This window comes from Emydura macquarii, unplaced genomic scaffold (assembly GCF_026122565.2).
Source record: "Emydura macquarii macquarii isolate MOO-44397 ecotype Brisbane River unplaced genomic scaffold, CSIRO-AGI_Emac_v2 contig_1230, whole genome shotgun sequence".
NCBI classification, from domain to species: domain Eukaryota; kingdom Metazoa; phylum Chordata; order Testudines; family Chelidae; genus Emydura; species Emydura macquarii.
Window position 1 is genome coordinate 16,830,906 of NW_027131367.1, and position 25,261 is coordinate 16,856,166.

General features: G+C 40.1%; 1 protein-coding gene across 3 annotated transcripts in view; it reads left to right on the forward strand.

Moving 5' to 3' along the window:
- The first annotated feature begins 56 nt into the window (after positions 1–56).
- Positions 57–25,261, forward strand: part of NARF (nuclear prelamin A recognition factor) — a 29,452-nt gene continuing 4,247 nt past the window's right edge. The window contains exons 1-11 of one of the 3 annotated variants that reach the window (XM_067547671.1): positions 57–167; positions 5,019–5,189; positions 6,014–6,094; positions 7,832–7,975; positions 9,656–9,788; positions 12,293–12,427; positions 19,026–19,144; positions 19,338–19,467; positions 20,631–20,703; positions 23,837–23,974; positions 24,701–24,858. In XM_067547671.1, the coding sequence (XP_067403772.1) occupies positions 5,163–5,189; positions 6,014–6,094; positions 7,832–7,975; positions 9,656–9,788; positions 12,293–12,427; positions 19,026–19,144; positions 19,338–19,467; positions 20,631–20,703; positions 23,837–23,974; positions 24,701–24,858 (1,138 nt within the window). In that variant the 5' untranslated portion in view covers positions 57–167; positions 5,019–5,162. Of the gene's footprint in view, positions 168–3,277; positions 3,868–4,276; positions 5,190–6,013; positions 6,095–7,831; positions 7,976–9,655; positions 9,789–12,292; positions 12,428–19,025; positions 19,145–19,337; positions 19,468–20,630; positions 20,704–23,836; positions 23,975–24,700; positions 24,859–25,261 lie in introns of those variants that run through there. The other 2 variants (XM_067547670.1, XM_067547672.1) reach the window with 2 other exon arrangements.

The following is a 25,261-nucleotide window of genomic DNA, read 5'->3' on the forward strand; positions in this document are numbered from 1 at the left end:
GGAGCATAGCCCACCACCTACTGGCACTGGTGCATACATTATAGCTACCAAGGAGACCAAGAGATCCCTGGTGTCACTGATGGTGACCACATAATAGCTTACACTTATGGCACCTGCCATCCCAAAGTGCCTTATGTGCATGAATTGAACTTCACAACACTATGGAGGTGGGTACTGTTATTTCCATTTTACAGATGAGGAAACCAAAGCACGCCTACGTGATTTGCCAGGGTTACAGAGCTGGGAATAGAACACAGGAATCCAGACTCCTGCTTCCTTATTCTGTAACCACTAGAAAACACTGCTTGTCTATAGATACTTGTGCATGAATTTGGAGATAGATGACAGCACTTCTTTAGCTCAAAGGTTTATAGTCACTCAAACATACTTTTGTTGGTCCAGTAAAAGAAATTAGGCTATTGAACCTTGTATATTTTTATTTGAAATTGTAAATTTTATTTTGCACTTTTAAGTTAATGCTAAATTGTATCATTGTTGCTGTTTCTTGTCATTTTATCAAATGTCTTGAAATATTTGGTGTTTTTCTTAAAACCTCAGCTCCTGGAGTCATGATATTATGTGATGATCTCATCTTATACATATTTTCATATCTTATATGTATATTTCTAGCCCTCATGGTTATGCAGAAAAGCGAAAATGTGAACCTTTACGCTCAAAAACCCAAAGGCAAATAAGAAAAACCCCAAAATTATTATTTTTGTACATCTCATGATTTCAAAGCTGATCTCATGACTTTTGGGAGGACTGACTTGTGATTTTTGAATGCTTGGGGTTGGTAATTCTCTAATATTTTTTAAATCAGTTTAATTATTAATTATAAAATATGCTTTGACAAACTCCGACTCTTCAGACATTTTTCAATCCATTACCTCTCTTTACTCTTCCTGTCATATTGGTTAAAATCTGACTAAAACTTCTGTTGTCATAGAGAATTCACATTCTTTTTAAAATTAAATATTTAGGGGAAAAGTTACACACAATAATTTAAATAAAATAAATTATTGAAAACAATAGATGTTGAACAGCAACTACTAATGTTAGACATTTTTTAAAACAGCAGGTCTGGATGACTTGCATCCAAGAGTTTTTTAAAAAGCTAACCAAGGAGTTCACTGGACCAGGAATGTTGATTTTCAGTAAGTCTTGGAATACTGGGGAAATTCTAAAATATTGGAAAAAAGCTAATACTGTGCTAAATTTTTAAAAGGGTAAACAGGCTGACCCGGGTAATCATAGGCCTGTCAGAGGCATGTCTCAGGTTGGAGACCCAAAAACAGAGAGACCCAAGATGAGTCTGTAAATTTGTGCCTTAGGTTTTTATAAGTACCATGGGTCACCCAATTAAATTAAGAGGCAAACAGGTTTTAAACGAGTAAAAGGATGTACTTCTTCACACAACACACAATCAACTTATGGAACTCTTTGCCAGGGATGTTGTGAAGGCCAAAACTATAACAGAGTTCAAAAAAGTACTAGATAAGTTCATGGAGGATTGGTTTATTGATGGCTATTGGCCAAGATGGTCAGGGATGTAATCCCATGCTCTGGGTGTCCATAGCCTCTGATTACCAGAAGCTGGGGGTGAATGACAGAGGATGGATCTCTCGATGATAGTTCTGTTCTATTCATTCCCTTTGAAGCACCTGGCATTGGCCACTGTTGGAAGACAGGATACTGGGCTAGTTGGATCATTTGTCTGTCCCTGTTCTTATTTCTTGTTCCCCATCTTACATTTTATGTAGTTACAATGACAAGTAGTTTCCATAAACTTTTTCTCAGAAAGGAGGTGATTTCTAGTACCTGCAGATGTTCAGTCATTAGCCACATTTTGCCCTCAGTTACACACACATCTCTCATTGACTTGGTTATATTGTGAACTCTTAAGAGTGCAAACCTGCAAATGCTTACTAGTTAGCATAGTGCTCACTGTGGTGAATGGTTCCAGTGAGGTAAAGTATTTGTAGAGTCATGTCTGTTGGCTGTAAACTTCTCCAGGCAGGAATTATCTGTGTTTCTTGTACAGCAAGTTGCTGATGCCTAACAAATAATATATATCAATTAGAAGATTTAATGTTTAAGAGCTGTAATAGAGGACAAAATTACTTAATGTGGAAGAGTTGTGGTTTGGGCCAGCTGGAATGGAAATGCCAGGTGTTGTTTACAGTTGAATGTGCTTGTTCTAAAAAGTCAGTATGCATTTGTAAAATGTTCCTGCACAGATGTGCATAGCTGCACGTTTGGTTTTTTTTAAAGGGATAAAACAGAAAAGTGATTGCAATATTGAATTTGACCTTTGTGTTAATGTCTGAAAATGCTGAAATCTGTAATCCAGGTGGATAAGGGTCTGCACCTGAAATCATAGGACTCTTGTTCATGGAGTGTGGTATCTCTGCTGTTTTGGGAAGTAAAACTTTTGTGCTAAATAATGCCATTATAGCTGAGGCTTCCAGTTGGGATCTGCATGAAAACAGATTCAAGGTCATATTTTTTAGCCTTTAAAATTTAAAAGGCCACAAAAGAGAAGTGAAACATGTAAAATCACATACCTTGTGCTCACTAAATCATGGACTTATAGAAACAGGAAATTATCACTGGCATTTTATTTAGCAGTAATAATATGATTTTTCCTATAACCTTCCTGTCCAGAAAGAGCTGTCTTAGAGAGAAACTCAGAAGGGGGAGGGGAGAATAAAAGGAAAGAAGAATGCAGTTTTGCCCTTGTGTAATTGTTGAATATTTTAGGGTTACATACAAACAAACTCAAGAGCAGCACATTCTTAGAAAAGCTATTCCAATCTCTCTGTAAGTCATTAATGTTAACTGTCCTGGTCTGGCAAATGTGACTACAGTTAACATCTGTAATATCTGTGCGTAATTACAGAATTTACCTTTTTGTAGTTCTACTGTATGCCATTTTCTGATTTATAACAGCTCTTTAAATTATGCTTGGGACACCAAAAGGGCCAAATACAGCCTACAAACAGCTTTCCTTCTCACTGCAGCGTGTGGGCAAAGCCACTTTCTGGCAATTTTTCTTATTGCAGGTGAACAAAATATAGAAACAATTTCTATTTGTCTCTCAAGGAAGGTACAAACACAAGCAAATTCTGCAATTGTGTTCATTTGTTATTGAAATCAATATATGGGCAGTAAGCACAACCTTCAGGCCCTGGGCAAGTCAGTCTGCAGTTTAGATAGTTTGATAGAACTTCTCTTGTTTTTCTTTGTTTGTTTTTAATAGTCATAGTGAAAACAACACAAAAGCTCCATGAATATAGGAGTATCTTAATACAATTTAGTTTCTGTTTTTGAGAGGCCAGAAAAGCACATCCTGTATGTAACTGTGATAACAGCAGATGTGGGGGAAAGAGTGTTCAACAAAGGCAGTGCCAGTTAGTGTGTGAAGCGAATGTCAGTCCTTTGCAGCTTGCTGTGCACCCCACTCTGCCTTAGCCGTGAGAATCAGGCTTTTACCTCCTCTGCAGCAGAGAGGCGCTGTGTTCCTTGCAGTTCCAGACAAGTGCCGGGGACTACGTGACAGCTCTCAGGTCTACAATGAACACTTCCAACCGAGTGGGAGGGAAGGGAGGCTGGCGTGGGAGCAGCTCAGGCATAAGCAGGACAGAAAGGCTTCACAAAAAATAATAGGTGAAAAGGAAGAGCACTTCTCTTCCTTTCCTGGAGCCTGTGCTTGCCTCCCCACCCCTGCTGCCTAGTCCAGCCTCCCCCCCGGATATATGGTGGTGATCTCTTCAATAGCCGCATGCTCCAGACTTGATAGCATTCAATTGAATGTCTTTCGACCAGGGACTCGGTGTGTTTCGGTTCAATGCAGTAAGCGGCAAGGTACAGTAGCTGATTCTTTTCTCTTCCCCTCTAGGCTTCTCTTTCATTCCCTTAGCTGCATGGTGGTTGTGTTGTTACAGCTCGTGACTGCACGTCTGTGTGTTTGTGTAGACCTACAAATGCCAGCTTCCCCCCCTTTGTTCTGCAGCCGGGGTGCACAGCAATGTCTTGCGGTGGTGGCAGTGGGGATGCCATGGTCAGTCTTGTGCCGACCGCGGCTGGGGGGAATCGTCGATGGGCGTGAGAATCCTGAATCTTTTCATGGCAGATTATCGCAATCCCTGGCTCGGGGCGGCCCACGAGGAGCGATTGGTGATCACTGGGTCAGGGGAGAGAGGGGTGTGCGTGCGTGTGCGTGCTAGAAAAGGGGGCTAGCAAACGCTTAGGCAGAAAAGGGGACGCCGCAAGACTGCAGAAGAGACTCGAGTCAGAGCTGGAGCAGTTTTTCTTCCTCCATGGCGGTGCTGTGAACCTACCTGTGCTGACCCCCCGGCACGGAGCCGGCCCTGCCTCTGCAGCACTCAGCAGCAGTGTCCAAGGGCCGGTCTCTGATCCGCATGCACGGTGGGGACCTTCCCCACCCTCGGGCGGAGCGGAACCGGCCTCGCTTCCTTCCCCTGAACGGCCCGGTTGCCCCCCTTGTTTTGCATGTTCATGGTGCGCTGATGGCGTGTAGCAAACGCAGGGATGACCAACGCCACCCACCCACCCCCCGGAGCAAAAGGTGTTCTCTGCCGCCAGTGCAGATTTGTACTCCCAGGGGGTGTTTATACAGTGCATTAAAGCCATTCACCGGGGTGACTGCGGGCAGTGTCTCTGGTACACGGATCTTCCTAAAGGCTTTTCCTCTGCGCTGCGCGGGGACTGGGTATTTGCTGCTCATTACAATGGATGCACATTCTGAAACGTGTGATCATGTGTAAACCGTCCCGATGTAGAGTCTGAAACTAAAGGACCTTCCCACCTCCAGGAAGCTCGCATTGGCGGCTGTGCAGTCAGGCCCTCCCATTCCCGGGCACCTCTGTGGCTTTGGACAGTGTCAATCAGGAGGAGTGCCATAAGAGGGCAGTAGGGCAATAATAACAAAAGGCAACAGGAATTGAAGGGAGAGCTGGGCTAATGTCTTGCTCTTTGTGCCTATATTATTGCAGGGAGCTGAAAAGCAGAGCCATTGAACTCCATCTGCTTCCTCCATTCTTCCTCTGCCTGTAGAGACTCAACACCCTTCTGTAGTAAAAAAAAAAAACCTTTCAAGATTGACTAGACAGACCAAAAAGTAAGACAAAGACTCACAGATGAAGTGTGAAAACTGCACCAAAAAGGTGAGTTGCTATTTCCTTATGGTGACTTTATGTATTGGAAACAGGCAGTAGTTTGACTCCGCCCCCGAGGCAGAGGCTTGATCTGTTACATAATGTGAGGATCCTTTGTGTTTCAAGGGGTTTCCATTTTTTAATAAGTAAAGCAAGTATGGGCTGCTGGAGGAGCTTAACTTTATACAGCAAGGCAGGGCTAAACTGCAGCCAGTGCCCGGTTAGGTGACTTGAATTTTTTATATATTATCTCAGAGATGGGTGGTGCAGTATTAGAATTTGGTTACAGATTACAAGGTCACAGATAGTCACTACACAGAGCATACTTCAAAATGGGATTGCCTCTTGTAGTCTACCTTACTGATACCATTAAAATAATAATTTATAACCTGTTTTTTTTTCTGGGAAAGGTTTAATTATATTTATTTCTCTGGGCAAGTTATGATGGAAATAACGTTTAATGTAACTTACTGATGCTGATTTTTTTCTTTAATGTGGTGCAATCTTTTATGTGCAATTTTCATTATAATCTGATTACATTTCAAATGGCTTTGTGACTATTTTATGGTATACTGTTATGATTGCCATATATACTACAGTACATTTCTCCCTGCTCTCTTTTCTTGTCCCTGCCCCTGATGTTAAAAATACAACCAAAGCAGTAAAAGCCAAACAGGTGAACTTCCCATCAATTATTTACATTGTAATAAACATAGTGCACAAAAACATGCACAAGTAACACAATCTGAAGTCATAAACCTAGTTACAAAAATTGGTTTTGAGCAGTAAGTGTTTTTTGGTTTATAACACACTTTTCTATGACCTCCTTTCAGGAATGTAGTAAAAATCAGAAAAATGATGACAAGCAAAATACATCGATTGATGCATTGAGCGCGAATGATGAAAATGAGGAGGTAATGTTCCTTTTTTTAAATGGCTTTATTAATCTAAGGTATATTATTGCTTTGACTTGTATCCTTCTTTGTTCTGTGCCCTTTTATCCTTTTGAAAAAAAAAAGTTAGGGTAAGCTATATACAAATAAAAATGTGCACGCTACTTATAAAACAAAGTCCTACGTGTCAGAACTATCCACAGAAAATAATCCAGAAGGAACTGAGATAGAGAGACATACAAACATAGGGCATGGTTTTTCAAAAGTGCTGAGCACCCAGAACTCCAATTATAGTCAATGGGATATGTGAGTATTCAACACCTATGAAAATCAGGCCCATTACATTGATGATTTCTTACGAAGGATGAAATTGAAAACATAGCACTCAGTGCAGAGCTCCCACGAAATAATTTCTTCAGTGGCTTCATAGAAAGAGTTGAAAAGGCTGAAAAAACAGAATTTAATGAGTTGGGCTTGTGTCTGTTCTTATTGTATCTGAATCAAGCTTTTTTACAGTTTTACTCCTCCAAATAAATGTGGTTCATAATTACAGAATGACATGCAGCTGATGCTTTACCAACACTTAAAATAACACTATATCTCCCTCTCCCCCCTTCCCCCCCCAAAAAAAGCATCTTGCATCCTAAGGGCCTGATCATTCATGGGACTGAACACCCTTATTTCAATTAAATCAGTAGAAGTTTAGACTGCTCAGCATCTCACCTGATCAGGTCCAGTCTATGAAATCCTTACTTACATGAGTTGTCCAAATAAAGACAATGGGATACGTGAGTAAAAGTTACTTACACAAGTAAGAGTTTGTAGGATCGATTCAAGACAAATGCAGTATACAGGACAACAGTTCCATGCAAGAATTGATCCTACAAATTCTTACTTGTATGAGTAACTTCTGAAAGAAGAGGAGAAGGGTGCTTGGCCCATCAAACCACACAAACGTATGTTCTAATTGTAGGTGAAAGGTAATGTTCCTATAGGTCTCATACTTGGTTTGCTAAATTACATCAAACAACACCTTTAGTCTGAGATTTTGCAAGAGGGCTGGGAGTCTCTCCCTTCTGTCTAGAAGTCCCTCCTCCCCCAAACTGACTAACAGTGTTCCATCCATAAATACAGAGCTGTCATTCATATAATATAACATAAAGACAATGCAACTTTAGGGCCAATACTTGCTTGCCCTAGACCTGGAACTCATCTTGCTTAGGTCATGGGATAATTTGCCTGACTCAAGTGAGCACGATTTGACCTTTACTTTGTTTTGTGCCTTTAATAAAAACTATCGCCAAAGTTTTCAGACTTGTGTGTCTGATGTTAATCATGTAAATCCATATTAGGTATTGAAGAAGCCTCACAGTATAAGTACTCACAATTGCCTGTGAAGTTAATGGAAGCTCTGGGTGCTCAATGCCTCTGCAAATCAAGCAACTTAAGGTGCCTAAATATGGATTAGATGCTTAACTTTAAAACCTCAAGTTTGAAATTGTTTGGCTACAGGGTCTTCCGGAAGATACTACACAATATCTCAAAATGCTTTGGTGTATAGTAATACAGTTTAATAATGATAGAGGGGCTGAGAAATCAAGAGGTACTGACCAGACCATTTTCTGATTTTAAATGTTACACACACACACATGAAGGGGACAGTTGTGTTTTTAACAAAATAATAGAACTACAGTTGGAGTTTAAATAAGTCAATGCAAAGGCCCTGAAAGTTAATTTATCCAATCTCTTTGTTTCCAGAAAAGTGAATTCCATAAATTGGCTAGTGCTAAAATATTCCTTAGTGACTGCTTAGCTTGTGACAACTGTATGACATCGGAAGAAAGCGTCAGGATTTTCCAGCAGAATCAGAAGGAGCTCTTTCGCATACTCAACCTTAATAAGGTGAAGTGACCAAAAGCATGCAGGATTTTGCATGAGAGGAAGGATGTGAGATAGCGACTAAGCCATTTCATTCCCCAAGGCAAATTGAGGCTTTGTGGTGTGAGGAGAGAGTGATAACTAATGCCCCTTGAACAGTATAGCACTTAAAGCACTTCAATAAAATGCTTCAGTGAAAGCAAGATCATGACTGTCACCTAAATCTTATGAGATGTATTCTGTAACTGCACAAGTAAGAAGCTATTGGCAAAGTGTGATGATTATCGCATAACTTCAGTAATAAACTCTAGGGCATGCAGTTTATAGTGTTGTTAAATATTGGAGGCATTTTGGTTTTCTGTGATCCAGGTGAAAGTTTGAGATAACATAATATGCGCAAGGTATGAAATTATCAGTTATCAAAGACCTGGCTGCAAACATTAGAGGGAGTGTCTCATTAGTTTCTAGTACATGTTTTAAGGTATGAATGATACCAGATACGTTTGAAAGGTGTGTATTCAAAAGAGGATCTATTTGCTGTGTCTTGGGTTCTTTCCTCTTGCAAAATAAATAAAATCATATTTTCTGTCTCTGTCTGACACAAAGATGGTGCCATTTTATTGTTCAGGGTGGTTCTTTGGTAGCCTTTCTAATACATACGGTACCTGAGTTTGCTGATTTTGACAATGACTTAATGATCTAACAGACTGTGGTACTCTCACCAAGGGGGAACAGCTACTCCTGAAATTTTATTTTTAATTGAAACTGATACTGCTCTCTCCACTGTTTGATATATCTAAGTGCTGTCAGCGTGCAGATTCCTCCCAGAATAGTCTAGCCAGTTTTTAGGACTGGTTTTATTCTATAGCATGATGTGGTTGTGTGAGATAAAGATTTAAATGTTGCAGAATCATTGGTTTCTTGTATTTCTAATTTCTATCCAGTCACCTGGTGCAGGATTTCTCTATAGTGTCTATTTCTGTTCTATTGTTTGTGTCTTCTAAGTCTTCCACTATTGTTGGTGAGGAACATATATGACAGACATCAAGTCCTAACTAAAACACAAAGTGTACATCTTCAAGTAGATGTCATCCTCACCAAAATGTTTGCATATCAGTCTTTAGTTCTTCTGCCAAAACCACTCAATTTGTGCTTGTATAGCATTATTGGGTTAGTTTGTTTAGGGTCCAGTCCCGCTGAATACCCTCAGCTCCTGTTAAGGCCGCTGGGCATCTCTCAGGATTACATCCTTCATTTGAAGGATCAAATTTAAAATTTCAAACCTCCATGTCCCTGTAAACATTAATCTAAACACCTATATCAAGCACATTGTTTCCAAGCTCTTCCCATATTTGGGGAGCATCATGCTTCCCTTATATCACAATCCTGTAAGTGTTGATTCTTTAACTCTCCCTGCCTGCTTTACAGGCCAAGGATATGGTTATCCTAGGAGGGGTGGAATTCCCTTAGATCATAAAACAGCAACCTCTCCAGCTGATTAAGGTTCAGCATTAACAGAATCAGAAGGAAATTCCATTCCATGCTCAATAAGAAGGATGGTAGTTGCTTGATTGGGGCTTTCATGGTATGTTTGTTTAAAGCATAGGAAATTAGAGGAGTCACTCTTGGGGGTGGGGGGAGGGGAGGAGAAGGAGAGGCACTTTATGCTGTTGTAATAATCCACTTGTATGCTTTGTTTTCCAGAAATGTGATACCTCAAAACACAAAGTGTTGGCAGTGTCTATATGCCCTCAGTCATTGCCTTATTTTGCTGCTAAATTCAATCTCTGTGTAAACGATGCAGTCAAGAGACTCTGTGGTTTCCTCAAAAGTCTTGGTAAGTTCAGATTCATTATTACACTGGGAGAACACAGCAGGGTTATCTTGGGTTTTTGCTTCCCTGGCATAATTTTGCTGCACTGAACAGTCATAAGATACTGTTCTGCAGTTGTTTAGAAGTGCTTTGAAAGAGTGTAGTCGAAGTTATTTGCCATGATATATCAATACCCATCCCAGAAATGTACTTGAAGCAGTGCAGTAGGGGTTGGGAAGAGAGTTTAAGGACGTTATTGAGTTATCTTCCACAGACTTCTTTGTCATTTTTTTTGTTTCTAATGACTCTTCGGAAGCTTCAAATTGAAATCTGTTTCTTTAACAAACTGTTTTTCCTCCATTATACATGCACGTCTGTGGTTCTGTGGCCAAGATCTGGACCATTGACATTGAAGCTGAAAGCATGTTTCACTACAACCAGAGATGTGACTGCAGCAGATGATGAAATCCCTGAGCTATCTTTAAGTTAGGTAGTTTGGGTGCCAATAACATTGAAGCTGCAATAGCATGCACTTCAGTGTAGCCCAGCTGTCTGAGTAAGTACCTGGGTTCCTGAGCGGGCTTGTATAGCCAATGCTGAAACTCGTGCTGCCACAGCTTCACTGCTATGAGTATCCAAACTAGCTAGAGCAGTGGTTCTCAACCTTTTTTCATTTGCGGACCCCTAAAAAGTTTGAATGGAGGTGGCGACCCCTTTGAAAATCTTAGACATTGTCTGTGGACCTCCAAAGGTTTGCGGACCACAAGCTGAGAGCCACTGAGGACAAAGGGTTTATTTCTTTCCTGTTAGAGGTGGCTGATAACCCTGGATTTAGAAGAGAACTGTAGTTACATGTAGGCAGTCTCATTGGGGCAGGAAATGCAAATGCACAGGGGTAATTGATTTGGAGTACAGCTGTATCCTCCTATGTCTTCATCACATTTAGAGAGAGCTCCTACAAAGTACTTTCTCAGAGTTACTTTACCCCATGTGACTTAAACTGAAAAATATATTTAGCAGGAGCAAAAATGTGTGGTGTTGTTTTCCCATGGAAATACAGGCACCAACCTCCTTATTTGCTGAAACTGTCTCAAGAAAAAGTAGTTTTGGAAAGGTATGTGACAAATTGTTTAAGAAAGCAGCCAGTTCTGAACCACCTACAGCCCTCTGGGAGTGGTGAGTCTCATTATTGGGCCTCCCTGTAAAGGGTCAGTTTGATGTAAGGAAGATAGAACTATTGCCCCATTTGTCAAGTTCTGCAACATGTGACATGTTGCCAAGTGAAAGCAGAAGGAAGCCCCAACTGTTTCAAAAGAAACTGGGAGTTTTAGTTAATGGAAAAGATTACAGATTATTAGAAATAACACCAGTGACTGTCACCGTCTAATTTCCAGTCCATGGGGGAAATCCTGCCCACACTGAAGTCAACAGGAGTTTTATCATTGATCTCAGTCAAGTCAGGATTTTACCATATGACTTTACTGAAGGGAATTTTACCCTTGGTGCTGGCAGACCAATCCTTTTAGATTTTGAGCCCTGATAATAGATTCTTAGAAATTCTGTTGCCTTGTTCTTATTCAAAGTAATTAACACAACTTTCTCCAAGCAGTGCAGTGTCTCTTTATTTGATATAAAAGCTATACTTTTTTGATGCCTTGTATACCATGTGCTCCTAACACTTCCTATATGTGTACCGTTGTGCTAAAACTGTTCTTCTCTTTCCTATAGCTTTTCTTAATTAAATAGGTAACAGAAAGAGCTTTTTCTCCTCCAAGGTCTATGCCATAGTTTTGCACAGAACAAATCTTATATATGTGTGTAACTGATCTGTTTTTTCCCCTTAATAAGGGAAATAATTATTTGGGAGGAACACTATAAGTATTGGTGGGCCCCAAAAGAAATGTTTTTTAGATTGTTTACATTATCTGTGAATACTTTATATTAGGTACAATGGTATATATAATCTTTTATAGTTCTATAGGAGCACACTTACAGGTAAATAGATGGGAGGTCTTTGGTGATACACAGAACATTGTGCAGATATTTATAAGTATTTAGGCAAGTGCATCAGTGGAAGGTTGTCCCATTGCAGGGATATAAAAATTTGTTTAGATAAGTATAAGCATGCACTCAAAATATTGGTTGTAAAAGAATCTTCATGGTTTGAGTCATTGCCAGCAGCCCAGTTGTCTTCTGCAATAGGGTGCAGGAGTGCACCAAATGGCAAACTTTCTATAAGGAAACAGATTTCCTTTTGAAGCTTTGAAGGAGTTTGTATTATTAACAAGTCAGCAGCGTTTTTAAAATCTGCGACACAGACAATGTGCTTTCAGTTTAATGGCATTTGTTGTTAAAGTACGCTGCAGATGTTAAAATTGTACGAAAAAATGAAGGGCAAGCAGGGTTTGCGCATTGTTTCTTTGAGGTTGTAAAGGTTACTTAAAAACCTGGAGAGGAGGAAGAAGGTCTGTGAGATGCAAAACACTCCAGAAGTTAATTCATTATATTCTTGTCCCTTTGTTTCTTAGGAGTGCATTATGTATTTGACACCACTATAGCTGCTGATTTCAGTATCCTGGAGAGCCAGAAGGAATTTGTGCAGCGGTATCGCCAGCGGAACCAGGAGGAACATGCCTTGCCAATGTTTGCCTCTGCTTGCCCTGGTAAGAAGTTGAGTCCCTAACTCTGTAGTACTGAACAGCCCCCAGTTATCACTATTGAAATAAAAATAGTGACATTCTAGTTGGGTACCTTTATAGATCATAATGTTTGGGGCTCTATATTTCAAGGATTCTGAATCATACAACACACCTCCTCCTGTCCTGGATGTAGTAATACTTGGCAGCTATAGCCTTGTTCAAATGCTATGCAGACATAGAGCTAGATTCAGCCTTGGGTTATTCGGGCTTCTGTGATGGCAGAAAATGTACCAGGGGAGCAGGAGTTTTGGTACCACAAGGCACCCGCAGCTTGTCGTCTACCAGGGAGCTGGCATAGCCACAAAAGTGAGCAATGTAGGCGGGGAGAATGTTGCCAAGTTGGATATGCAATGTGCTGTATCATTGCATCCCCCTAGGCAATCTGACATAGGGGTTCTCATATGGCACCCCAGGTGCAGCTTAAAGCTGTTGTCACCCTGCAGAATTTTGAGGAAAGGTGAGTACTGCAATGCTGCCTGCCCTCCCCTGAGTGTGAATTCTACCAGGGGTCATTGCACGCTGCTGGTCAGGGAAGCAAAATTTGTACCTCTCTGCACCAGCAGGTATACTTGGACACCATTAACCAGTTAAGTTTCACATCCTCCTTGTGAGAGTGGCACATATTACTTAATTTTATTGATAGAGAAACTGAGATACAGAGAGGTTAAGTGTCTTGTCCAAGGTCTCAGAAGGAGTCTGAGCTTGGATTAGAACTAAAGAGTTCCTGGCTCCAAGTCAGTTGCTTAGACCACAGCAGTCTCCCCACTGTCACACTTCTCTCACTGTGTGATTTTTGGCTCCGCCTTCTGTTTTTTTTTATTTAAAAATTTCCTGTTGAAAAGCACCATTAAGAAAAAATATACTTTTACTAACTGATTTCATTAGAAACCATGACTTCTGTTAACCCATGCAAAGTTGTTAACTTGCCACTGGCTTATGGAAGGAAATGGTGAAATGAAACTATGTTCATGTTGACTGTGAGATGGAACAACTGTTTTAATGTTGAAGGGAAACCATCAACTTGAAATATCACACTTCTTTCTGAGAATTGTATGCCTATTGTTACAGATAACACCTACCATTAGACTCAGACAAAGTTAAAGGGGACAGTTTTCCCCCCCAGTTTGTTTACTTTTTGCACTTGAAAGAGCTTTGTATAATCAGTTACACTGTTCCCCCTGTACACTCAGTTGGCTAGTCATTTTAGCCCAGATCCTCAAAGGAAGTTACACATCTAATTCAATAACTGTAAGGTGCCTAAATATCTTAAAGCTTTCTTAGCAATAATAGTTGTACATTTCAGGACATGTTGTTTGAGATACTCTGTCAGAAAATGGATTTAAAAAAAAAGTCAATTTTAAACTAGTTCAAGTGGGCATTGTTCCTCTAAGGAAATATTACTACAAAAGAGAGAAGGGTGAGTTATTAATACAGCATGCTTTCCTTGGAGGGTTGCCAATCTCCATAATCTGCCATTATCATTTAATGTAGAATGTGTGAGCATATCATTTTGAATAGATTGTTTTCTGGGAAATGGTGGTTGGTATTTTAAATTACACTCTTATGTTTTATTGTGTAAAGGTAAATATCTTTGTCAGGTGAATAACTTCTGTATATTCTCTGCTGGATGTATGGAACATGCACTTCTAGGAGTTATGTGTATATATCAGAAGGAGAACATACTTTAGGCTTGTCTGTTAGGAAGAAAGAGTTCCAGTTTGTTTTGTCTCTTGGGTTCAGAAGCAGATGTGCCATATGTTGTCTTTCCCTACAGCTTGTAAGGTTTAAACAAAAAAAACACTCAGGTTATCTTGTTACTCATGATTTAATTAAAATTTAGAGGCCAGTCCAACTCCCACTGAAATCAGTGGGAAAACTCCCAAATTGACTTAATTGGGAGTTGGATTAGGTTCTCAGAAAGCATAGTGGGCTTGAGAATAATTTCCCATAAATGAGGTTTTGTGTTAGAACTGAGCCAGATGAAATTTGTTTTCCCCATCTACAAATCAAAGATAATAACACTCACCTCAGAGGGATATTATGAGTCAGTCTTAATGGAGGGCACTTATGGGGTTGTCTACACTATAAAATTTGGTACCTGCTTCTAGCAATTGTACAGCTGCATTGGTGGTAGCTATTGTGAAGTAGTAGTGGAAACGGGGGTCAGATGTTTTCAACACCATTGCTGCAAAATGGGAGCAAAATATTGTGGTAGAAGTACCCTGTGAGTGCAAGCTTAATTGTCATTTGCAATCTATAGAGGGGAGACTCCATGCTCAGTGGCTCTATAGATATATAGTAAATATGTTCACTTTATTTCAACTCTCTGTGTTGTGTTGTTTTGTTTTTCCCTTCTATGAATCTTTGACATAAAGTGGTCCCAGAAGTTCTGTTTGTTTTCTGGGTGTGTTCCTTCATCTCAATATTGGTTTAAAATTGTTTTGTACACAGAAGCTCATTGCAGATTGAGGTACAGCAGTTTCACTTCTGTTTCTTTTAGGGTGTAGTTTTCCACATATTGGCCATTGCTCTTAAATACACAGGATACTACAATGACATAGTGGTCTGAGATTCAAACTAATGCTCTCCTTTGATTAAAACACTGCAGAGAGTGCACCATAAGACCATGATAAAGGATCATCTTCTGTGGATGCTTTTTAATCTTTTTATCCGCTGTGGTTTCTCTGCTTTCTTCTTGGAACCATAAGGATCTCTCATTTTACTTTTGCTTTTATATTCCCCACTCAAGACCTGGCATCACAACCATCAGCCATTTGCCTGATTAGAGACTAAACTATCCTTTAGATCTTGTTGATTTTGTTCTTTAATTGGCCAGATTGCTCAGCACTGAGTGACGTGAAGCACCCCTTCCAGGAATTGATCTGCTGTTCCCAAACCACTTTATGCTCGGGATAAATCTGGCTCAATATTTCTCTGTAGTTTACAGCACAGTTTACTTACAGGTGTTCAAACCACACATTTGTAGACCATTTTCCATACAGCAAATACCACTGAGAATAATATGTGCTCTGTGAACTGTCAGAGAGCATTTACACACTGATTTGTGGTTTCATAAGCCTTTTTAAAAAAAAATAACATCCAGAACTGGTGCTTTGAAGCTAATGTAAAACAGAAGATGGCCTAAAGTTAATGCAAAGATATGGGGAGTCCCTATGATTAAGTAAAAGTGCTTCACTCCAGTATGAACCAGTCAGTGCCTTAGATTTCCTGTAACTGTGTTTCTGCAGTTCAGACCTATTGATGAGTAGGCAAAAACAGCCAGTGCATGTGTGGAGTGCAGATAAAAAGCCTTGTATTGCTCATTCACCAAGGCTACTTGCATAACTAAACAATGACTAATGCCACTGTGGAACTGGAACTAATGGGCATTTGTTTGTTTCCTAGCAATAGAGACATGGTAGAACAACACATGAAATAACTCTGGCCTAACTAGCTGGCTGCAGTTGTCTGGATTATAATGAAACTGTGCTGGGTTTTTTGTGATCTGTAATATTGAAAACATTTGGTTTCTGAAAACCAGCTTCCTTCTAGGCACAGCATTATGACGACTAATGAAAATCATGCCAGATGTTTAAGGGCAGGGCCATCTGAGAACATTGCTCTAGAGTGGCACTGTGGAAAGTTCTCATTTAAAGTATGAAACAACCTTTTTTTTTTTTTTCTTTTTTTTTTTTAGAGGATTAATCTTTTCTACATCATGTACATAGTATGGTATGTATGTGTGTGTATGTCATATAATCATTAAAGGACTTCAGTCTCCAGTGCTATCAATCCAATTTTTTTTCCAGGCACTAAAAAAAAAAAAATACAAATTTTCCGCATTTTTAATATGACACTGATTGTGACAAAGTGAGACCTACAGCACTAGTTGGAACCAGACATAATGAAGGTAAACATAACACAAACTTCCTGTTCATAGCTCTGGCAGTGTACCTCAGTCATGACATGCAAACCCCTTTACTAATCTGGCCCTTGCTTCTCTTGAGCAGAGAAGAATAATGGGAAGTTGGGGGGCGGGTGTTTTTGTGATGCAAACAAACGCCTGTTAAGGTTTCAGAAGAAAATGGTCAGTCTCATTTTCTCTTTTAACCAGTGTTGGGAACACCAGGAAGGAGGAAGCTAGTGCTTCCCTAATGTGCACTTGCTTTGTATAATTCTCCTTACCGCAAAGGTGTCATGCCTGAAAGCCATGGAACTATATCCTCCTCCCTTCTACTGACATACACATAGAGAAAATCATCTGAGTACCATCCTGATTACAATACTGTCTGCTTTTATTTGCCCAAGTGCCTGTTTTCAGCTGACCCATGTGTGTAATGTCTTAACTTAGAGTGCTGCTTCTGTGTGGTCCTCAAATCTCAAGCTTAACACAAGCCTACAATTATAATGTTTCCTAGTAGCATGTGCTCTGTAGCAGTTGCATCTCTCTCTTACACTCACGAATCTGTTTGGAAATGGAGGGCCTGTCGGTAGTGAAATGTGTGTTGCCTGTGGACTAAGATGTGAGGCTAGCCCTAACATTTCTTTACTGTTTAGTTTTGGGAGTGGCAAAATATAAAGCCACCAATGTATTACACGCATTGTAGTCCCAGTGGTTAGGACACTAGCCTGGGACTTGGGAGAATCAGGTTCAATTCCTTGCTCTGTCCTAGGCTTCCTGAGTGACCTTGTCAAGTCACTTTCGTTTCTCATCTGTACAATAGAGATGACTAGCATTGCGCTGCCCCACTGGGATATTGTGAGGGTAAATACATTCAAGATTGTGAGGTGGTCAGTGTTACAGCAATGGGGTCAGTAGAAGTACATTAGATAGAATGTATCTATTCATATATACAATAATAAACAGAGACTTGGCATAGTTGTGGGGTTTTTTTAAGAGGATATGGATAGTTGATTTTCATGAATAATAGCAGCTGAAATCTGATTTGGCCTGGCTTGCTCCCTGTAATGCAGCGCTTTTTAGATGATTCTTCTTTTGACTCTGCTGTTTTGGAGAAGGCAAACTGTACAGCCAGTGTACTTAGATACTGAAACTTAGAAAACAGAAGGTTACAGCTGGCCAACCCAGCTGAGTAGGGAGTGGAGCAGCATTCATAAATAGTGACCATAGTGATGGCTGCCGAGAACATTGGGTTATTTCATTATTAGCCGAATCCCCAGTTGAGATGCTGTCCTTTGTGCTCCAGTAAGTCTGTGCATTCAGAGGAATGGAATACATAATTCATTTCACAGTGGATTCTAGATGGTGAAACCACTGGATAGTTAATTCTATCAAATCCATTTGCAGACTCCTGTTAGTATTCTGCAGATTAGTAAAAGATTTATTGATAGGGCCTCTGACATGGACAAAAACTGCATGTTCAAAGTAGAAATTTGAAAATAAGTGCAAATTGTGATTGTCTTATGAAATATTGAGGTGAGGTTTGTTCTATGATCAGTGTGTAGGGAGACCCCCAGACTTGTCCAGTAGCTGTGCAGGGCAGATGAAGGAGTAGAAGGGGGAGGGGGAAACTATATGATCCCACTCTGGGTCACCTCAGTGCGAAAGTACTCATGGAGCTGCATGTAAAACAGCAGGTGACTCCTTGAAAGTCACTGCGTATCTTTTCATCACCTGTGGGCCCTTAATACAGCCAGATGCAGGAATGAGCTCACCTGTACAAGGCTCAGACAGAGAACTGCTGGCGGACGCTTCTCTTCTCTGCTTCTGCTGTACTTGGCTCAGCCAGAGGAGCACCAGTGGATGTTTCCACCCTAAGCAAGAGATAGATAGCTGTCTGAGAGAGGAAATGAGGAGGAAGAGCAGCCAGAGGAGGAGATGAAGGGGGCAATCAGAGAAGAGCAGCAAAAGAATAAAAATTTGAAGCAAAAGAGAGAGTACCTAGAAGAGAACAAAAGGAAACAGAGAATGGACTGACAGAGAGATAGGGAAGGGTGGCCCAGTGGTTAGGGTGCTAGCCTGGCACATGACACTGGAGTTCAGCTTCCTGCTTTGCAGCAGATCACTTGTGTGATCTTGGATGAATCACTTAAATCTCTCTCTGCCCTTTGTAAAATGGGATAATATCACTGCCCTGCCTGACAGGGGAGGTATGTGAATAAATATGTTGACCGTGCAGCACTCAGATTTATCCATGTATTTATCCACATACCACTTATTACTTATCACTTATTACTAGAAGGAGCCATATAAGTACCTAAAAGATAATTGATGGCAGTTATGCCAGCGGAGAGCAGGAGAGACTTGTCACTGATCCAACAATCCATAACAAAAGGGGCTCCACCCAAAATTGGTGGGGTCCACGAAGGCAGGGAATCTTTGACGATAATGTGGCTTCCACTGGCATTAAAAAGAGTTATTGCAGAAGTTGCCTGCAAACGATGGGAGACAAGTCCACCTTCTCTCCCCACTTATAACGAGGTTTCCCCATCATCATGGCCACCCCCATCATGCTGGATTTTTTTTTTATGCCTTTCCTCAAGGGAGCCATTTCCAGATGCTCTCAACATTGCTATCTTTCTATACTCACTCTAATTCTAGGTTGGATCCGGTATGCTGAAAGGGTGCTTACCAACTCAGTGACTCCACACATTTGTACTGCGAAGTCTCCACAGCAGATCATGGGGTCCCTGGTGAAGGGTTACTTTGCCAGGCAACAGGTAACTCAATCTGCTTTTCTCAAAACAAAAGAAAAAAGCTCCCCCAGTTGCTGTGACTTACAGTCACATTAGGTCTGAAACTAATTGCAAGGATAACTTGTGTAATTTTCTGCAATAATACTTTCATTCATGTTTGTCTCCATGCATTCCTGGCCTTTCATAAAATTCAGATGTTCCTTTTGTCATTCCTTAGAACCTGTTTCCAGACAAAATTTTCCATATAATTGTGGCTCCTTGCTATGACAAAAAATTGGAAGCCCTGTGGGAAGATTTTTACATCCCCTTGTACAACTCTCAAGATGTTGATTGTGTTCTAACATCAGGTAAAACCTCCTTTAAACTTACTCCTATATAAAACAGCAGCATGATCCACCAGTTGTTTGAACTGGCTTTATGCTAGGTCAGCTGTTTGTTCATTTAGCATTCTCTAGCTCAGAATAAGGTTTAGTTTCATCTGATTCCAAAAAGGACCCTTTCTTGAGTTACTGACTGTTTATGTATTGCATAGAGATTGGGTGTGGGCTAGACAAAAGAGCGAAAACTGGTTGAGTTTGAGTTTTGATCTCCTTGTCTCATCCAGAGCAATTATCTGAAATTGCACTGCAGTCAAACCTTTCTGATAGGCAAAAGCTGTACTGGCCAGCATTTATTTTGTGCCTTTGTCCTCCTCAGCTACATTCTGCCCCGTTAATTCATTAACATGTCTTTCCTGAGATGATTACTACTTCCAACTCTCCTCCCAACCCTCCCCCAGCAGCTTCAAAGAGCTGCCTTTTTTTTTTTTTTTTTTTTTTTTTTTTTTTTTGCTGGGGAGAGGAGTGGGGAAGGAGAGTTTTATATTTTAAGATCAACCTGCCACAAAAACATTTCCTCCTTTTTTTGAACAACGTGGACATTTCTCCCAAATGCCACCGTGCCCCAAGGCTCAGTATGGGTATCATTCAGTGCTGGGCCATTGATAGTTGAAGGTTCTTTTATCTCGTGATCCTTCAGGGCAGGATATATTGGCGTTTTAATCATTGGAATGAAGAGATGGAGAGCTTGCTTATTATAGTCCTTGGAAGGTGCTGAAATATTGGAGTTGAAAGTCTATAACTCTCTCTCACACATACCCCTATTTTAGATCATTTTAAGAGACTTTTTAAAATATATTATTTTTTCCGTCAGATGTCTGTTCTCATGGGACTCATGTCACTAGGACTTACAGCTCGAGGGATACAAAAAATAGTCCCAATACAAAATGTTAAAACTCATTCTTAAACACTGACAGCATAGTTTGTTAAATATGTGGCATATCCAGAAAATATGTGGTGATGTGATGTGGCATGAAGGTATTCTTGGAACTCTCCTGGGGTGACCTGCAAGACTCATTCATGGCTTCATACCACAATATCTTCTGTTTTTGCTCTGCCTTCTTGAAGAGAGAGACTCTGTGCATGTACTCTGATTTGTGTTTAAGATAAAAACGTCCTGCGTTTCCCTACAGGTGAAATTGTCCAAATAATGGAGCAGAAAAATATATCTATGAAAGAAGTGGCTGAAGTGGCTGTAGACAGTTTGTAAGTAGCTTTCAGTGTGGGCTATGTTGTCATTGTGTCAGTGATCAAATAATGTTCTTCCATACATAGAAGTCACCATATGGGTAGTGCTTTTTCAAACGAATAAGCTATTTAAAAAAAAACCCAAAGTTTGCATGCACCAAAACCTGACTACACCGAAATCTATTCACATGCACAGTGGCTAAAGAAACAAACATTTTTCTTTTAGAGGCCCCTTACATCTCCCAGTGCACCAAGTGGTAAAAAGCAACAGATAGCCCTGAATAATAGATATATTTTTGTACTAATTCAAAGCAGATCACTTAAAACAGCAGCCCCTTCCTAAATTAATTCTTTTTAAAAAATTTTAAAACCGTAATTTAAAAGAGTTAAGCCTTTGCTATGCCAAAATTGTATGTTCAACAGGCTCCAGTGTCTGCAATGGATATGATTTAAAAAAACCTGCAAGTAGCTTTTATTTGTATCTCTTTGTGCAGTAGTATTAGTTCTGTATAAAGTGGTGAGATTCTGGATTTCACTGAACTAATGATTTGTTGTGTTAGTGTTATGATGAGGTGTTTTGACGCCCACATCTATATCTTTGTAAAGCTCTGCTATAGCTGTGTGAAGGTTAGTTGTACATTCCCTCTGGATCTGTTCTACTTCCAGTGCCTGCCTCCCCCTAGACTGTGCTGGGGCAATTTCTGTGGGTTTATTCTCTCATCCCCTCTCATTCAGACCAGCATCTTGACAGTAAATTTCCATTTTTCCTACTGTCTTTGTACAGAATTAATGACAAGTGAACACTACCCTCTCTGGGAATGGTATCTTCCTAAATAGAACTGCTAGATTAGATTAGATAAAGATATGAGATTAGAATATTAAATATTCTAGATTAGAATATTAAATTAGAACAACTAGATTAGATTAGATATCCAGATTAGATAAAATAAATACATATATCGGGTTAAGGGGCAGACAGAGAAAAGTCTGTCAAAACATTAGAGAGTATTTGTTTATTCACCGTGTGACTAGTATGGAAGGCATCATGCACGCTCATAAAATTCCTAAGCCTCTTAGTTACAAAGGTAGAGTCTCAAAGGTTACCCAGTTCACTTTGTGGTTGATGTGTGTTAGTCAGGCTCCTTCCAGAGCTGCATAACAAAGTGACAAACTCGCTGTTCTGCAAAGAATGGAAAGCTCCCCCAAGACTATCCAAAATCCCTTTGAGTTTCTGTCTTCACCCTCAAATCGTATCCCGCCTAGGCCTTGTCTACAGCTTCTGTGATTACTTCTGTTGATGGGGCTGCATTCTTACAGAGAGGGCTAGGTTGGTGGGTTTGATTGTGATGGCCCTTTGTTTTATTCAGTCAGGATGATTAAAGAGCAAGCTCAATCTCAAAATCGATACATGCTATTGGAATTTCTTTTAAGATGTGTTTGGGCTAATTTATATTAGGGGGTGAGAGCAACACGTTAAGGGGGATAACCTGACATCAGTATTGAATCAGGCCACAAGACCTGACATCACAAATCTTTACCCTTCCCTATGGTGATTTTTCATCCTTAAAAGCTGATCTTCAGAGGAATAGGAATGAAGCAAAAACAAAAGCTTCTATGTTACTTTGAACATTAATATTAAACAAAATTAAACTCCTCTTTAAAAATAAGCACTGATACACTTGAAGTTCTGCTACAATCATTGTGATTGTTACTTTTTAATCCTAAATTACTTCCATTGTAATTCTCATAATTATTATCTTAACAGGAGAACATTAACATAAATAGAAGTTAGGCAAATCCAGGACATATTGCCACCAAACAAAACCGCATCTGGTAACAAAAATCACCATCAATTAAATAAACCTACAATTTATGGTCTGGCTCAAAGAGCAGGTGGACATGCTGTATGCCTAATCCTCACTTGTTAAGTGTAGCTAGTTCCTTAGGAATGAAACCCCAACTTTTCTGTCGTTCTTTTAAGTTAGATGTTTGATATATTATTATTTTGCATTAACAGTTCCTGCCTTTGCTTTCTGGTTGAATGTAAGGGCTCGGGTTGCACCATCTGTAAAACACACAGGGAGTGTCCCAGCACAGGTCACATTGGGATGCTCATGGAAGAGTGCAAGGTAGACAAGAGCTATGGATGCTTTTCCATGTGAGAACAGGGGGAGGAGCTTCTTATCCCCAAAGCAGCCAGCAGACTGGGACTGCAGTCAAAAACTCCTTGTATCTCCTTACCGAGTATCCCTAATCACTCTTTTTCTACCCAAGAGATAAATAGGTGCCGGTGATTCTGTACGGCTGCATTCCAATAATTTACATACCTTGTGTTCCAGCATAAAACTGCCATTTTGATCACTAGAGATCATCGAACACTGCTCTTTGATCAGACATGAGTCAATTCCTATATTTTTTTATTTACTACTTTATTTTACAAATTTCAGCTTGGATAATTGCGTTCTGCCTACAGGCGAATCCAAAGTCAATTGGATATAATATTCTTTATTTCCTCCTGTCAAACAGCTACCATGTTCCATGGAATGCTCCCTGTATATTGTTTCTATATCAGTTTACAGACATAGTATTATAAAATCTTAGGAACACATACAGTCCCATGAAAGCCAGCAGAACTACTCTCATGAGCAAAAGTTTGCAGGATCAGGCCTATTATTTGTGAAGTATTTTTAGATCTTTCTAGGTTAAAAATGTCTTCCATGTTACAATAAACAATAACCAATATTTATTCTTTCACATTCATTTTATTTTGGATGGGGTTTTTTCACAGTTAAAAAAAGTTTTTTCAAATTCTCTTTGAGTGCTGATGTGAATCAAAATTTCAGTGTAACTTTGAGTGTGGTTTTTAAAATGCCTCTGAACCAGCTGGCCTTGATGGCTGTTTCCAAGCCATTTCATTCTATTAAACATCTGTTGACCAAAGTTTTTGAAGCTACAAAATTCCCATACTCTTTTTTTCTTTGCAGCCATGCTCACCTTACCACTGTCTCAAAACACAAATGGGACAGGTTTTGAACACATTTTTTTCCCCTGACAAAAAAATGTTATGGGTGAGAAAAACAAATCTCATTATCTTAAAGTGAAATGATTAAACTCTGAGCTGCTTTTCCCCTCATTTTGTCCATTATCTAAGGTTTGGTGAAATAAAGGAGGAGGACATAGTACGCCATGATGGGAGGAGATCTGATGGGTACCTGGAGCACATCTTTAAACATGCTGCCAAGGAGCTGTTTGATATGGATGTCAAGGAAATCACATACAAAACACTAAAGTAAGTTGGATTTTGGATTTCTCTATTAATAGGATGGGATAACATGAACTTCAATGCAGTAACTAAGTATTCAACATAACAAAATCACTTGTTTGCATAGTCTTTTATAAGCTACCTGTAAATTCACCACTGGAAAATCACTCTTGTTTTATTAATATTGCTTCTCCTTTGAAGATTAAATAGATTTGCATTCTCCAATCTCCACTACAACTTTTATTTGACCCACAACACTTAGGAACTAGGGATGTAAAAGCCTAACCGTTTTAAACAGCTGATTACCACTTAAACTGGGAGGGAGGGAGCTGGAGCAGCTAGGCAGCTGTGGCTCTTTGGGAGCACGGAGCCCAGCAGGCGGTGGGGTAGCCGCAGATGGGCTTGACTCAGCTCCCCACCAGCAAGAGCTCCCCAGCTACCACTCTGTGGCAGAGGAGTCACAGTGAGGCAGCTCTTGCTTGGTAGTGAGGAGCAGAGCCCAGCACAGCTCCCATTCCCCATCCCCACATTTAACCATTTAAACCTTCTATTTTTAGAACGTTTAAATGGATTTTATTTTAAACAAATTTTTACATCCCTATTAGGAACTAAAAGCCCTGCATGTTAGTCTTGAGATTATCCCTTTTGCTTTCTCTCCTGAGCTCTCTAGGCATGTGCTGAAATGCTTGTATCAGCTGTTAGTAATCCCAGAGGGACCTGAGGGTTCAGAATCTTCTCTGTATCTCTTTACAGAAACAAGGACTTCCAGGAGGTCACCTTGGAAAAGGATGGTGAAACAGTGTTGCGCTTCGCAGCTGCATATGGCTTTAGGAACATCCAGAACGTGGTCCTGAAGCTGAAAAAGGGAAAGTTCTTGTATCATTTTGTGGAGGTTCTTGCCTGCCCTGGAGGTAAGAATGATACTGAATCCATGGTGACTTTTTTTTCTTTCTTTGAGTACCATGGGAAGGTTCCAGAATGAGCTGATCCCTGTTGTAATGCTAGTAAGACGTTTACCACTCCACCATCAAATCTGAATGGTTCAAAATAAATTACCATACCTGTTAGATTTCCTGAGAGTCAACCCCATTTATTGGGTTGTCCAAAAGGAAAGGGACATTATTTGTTTTGTGCTCGGTGATCTGTAAACAGCTAGACCAGAGTATTGTGTGGGTGTCCTTTTGTGACCACACTGAGTTTCAAGGCAGGGCCTCTGAAATACAGAGTTGAGGGCCAGAGAAGCATGTGAAACTTAGCTGGGGAAGAAAGGATGGGAGGAGGAGAAGAGATGGTTGCTATGGAAATCGCATCAGT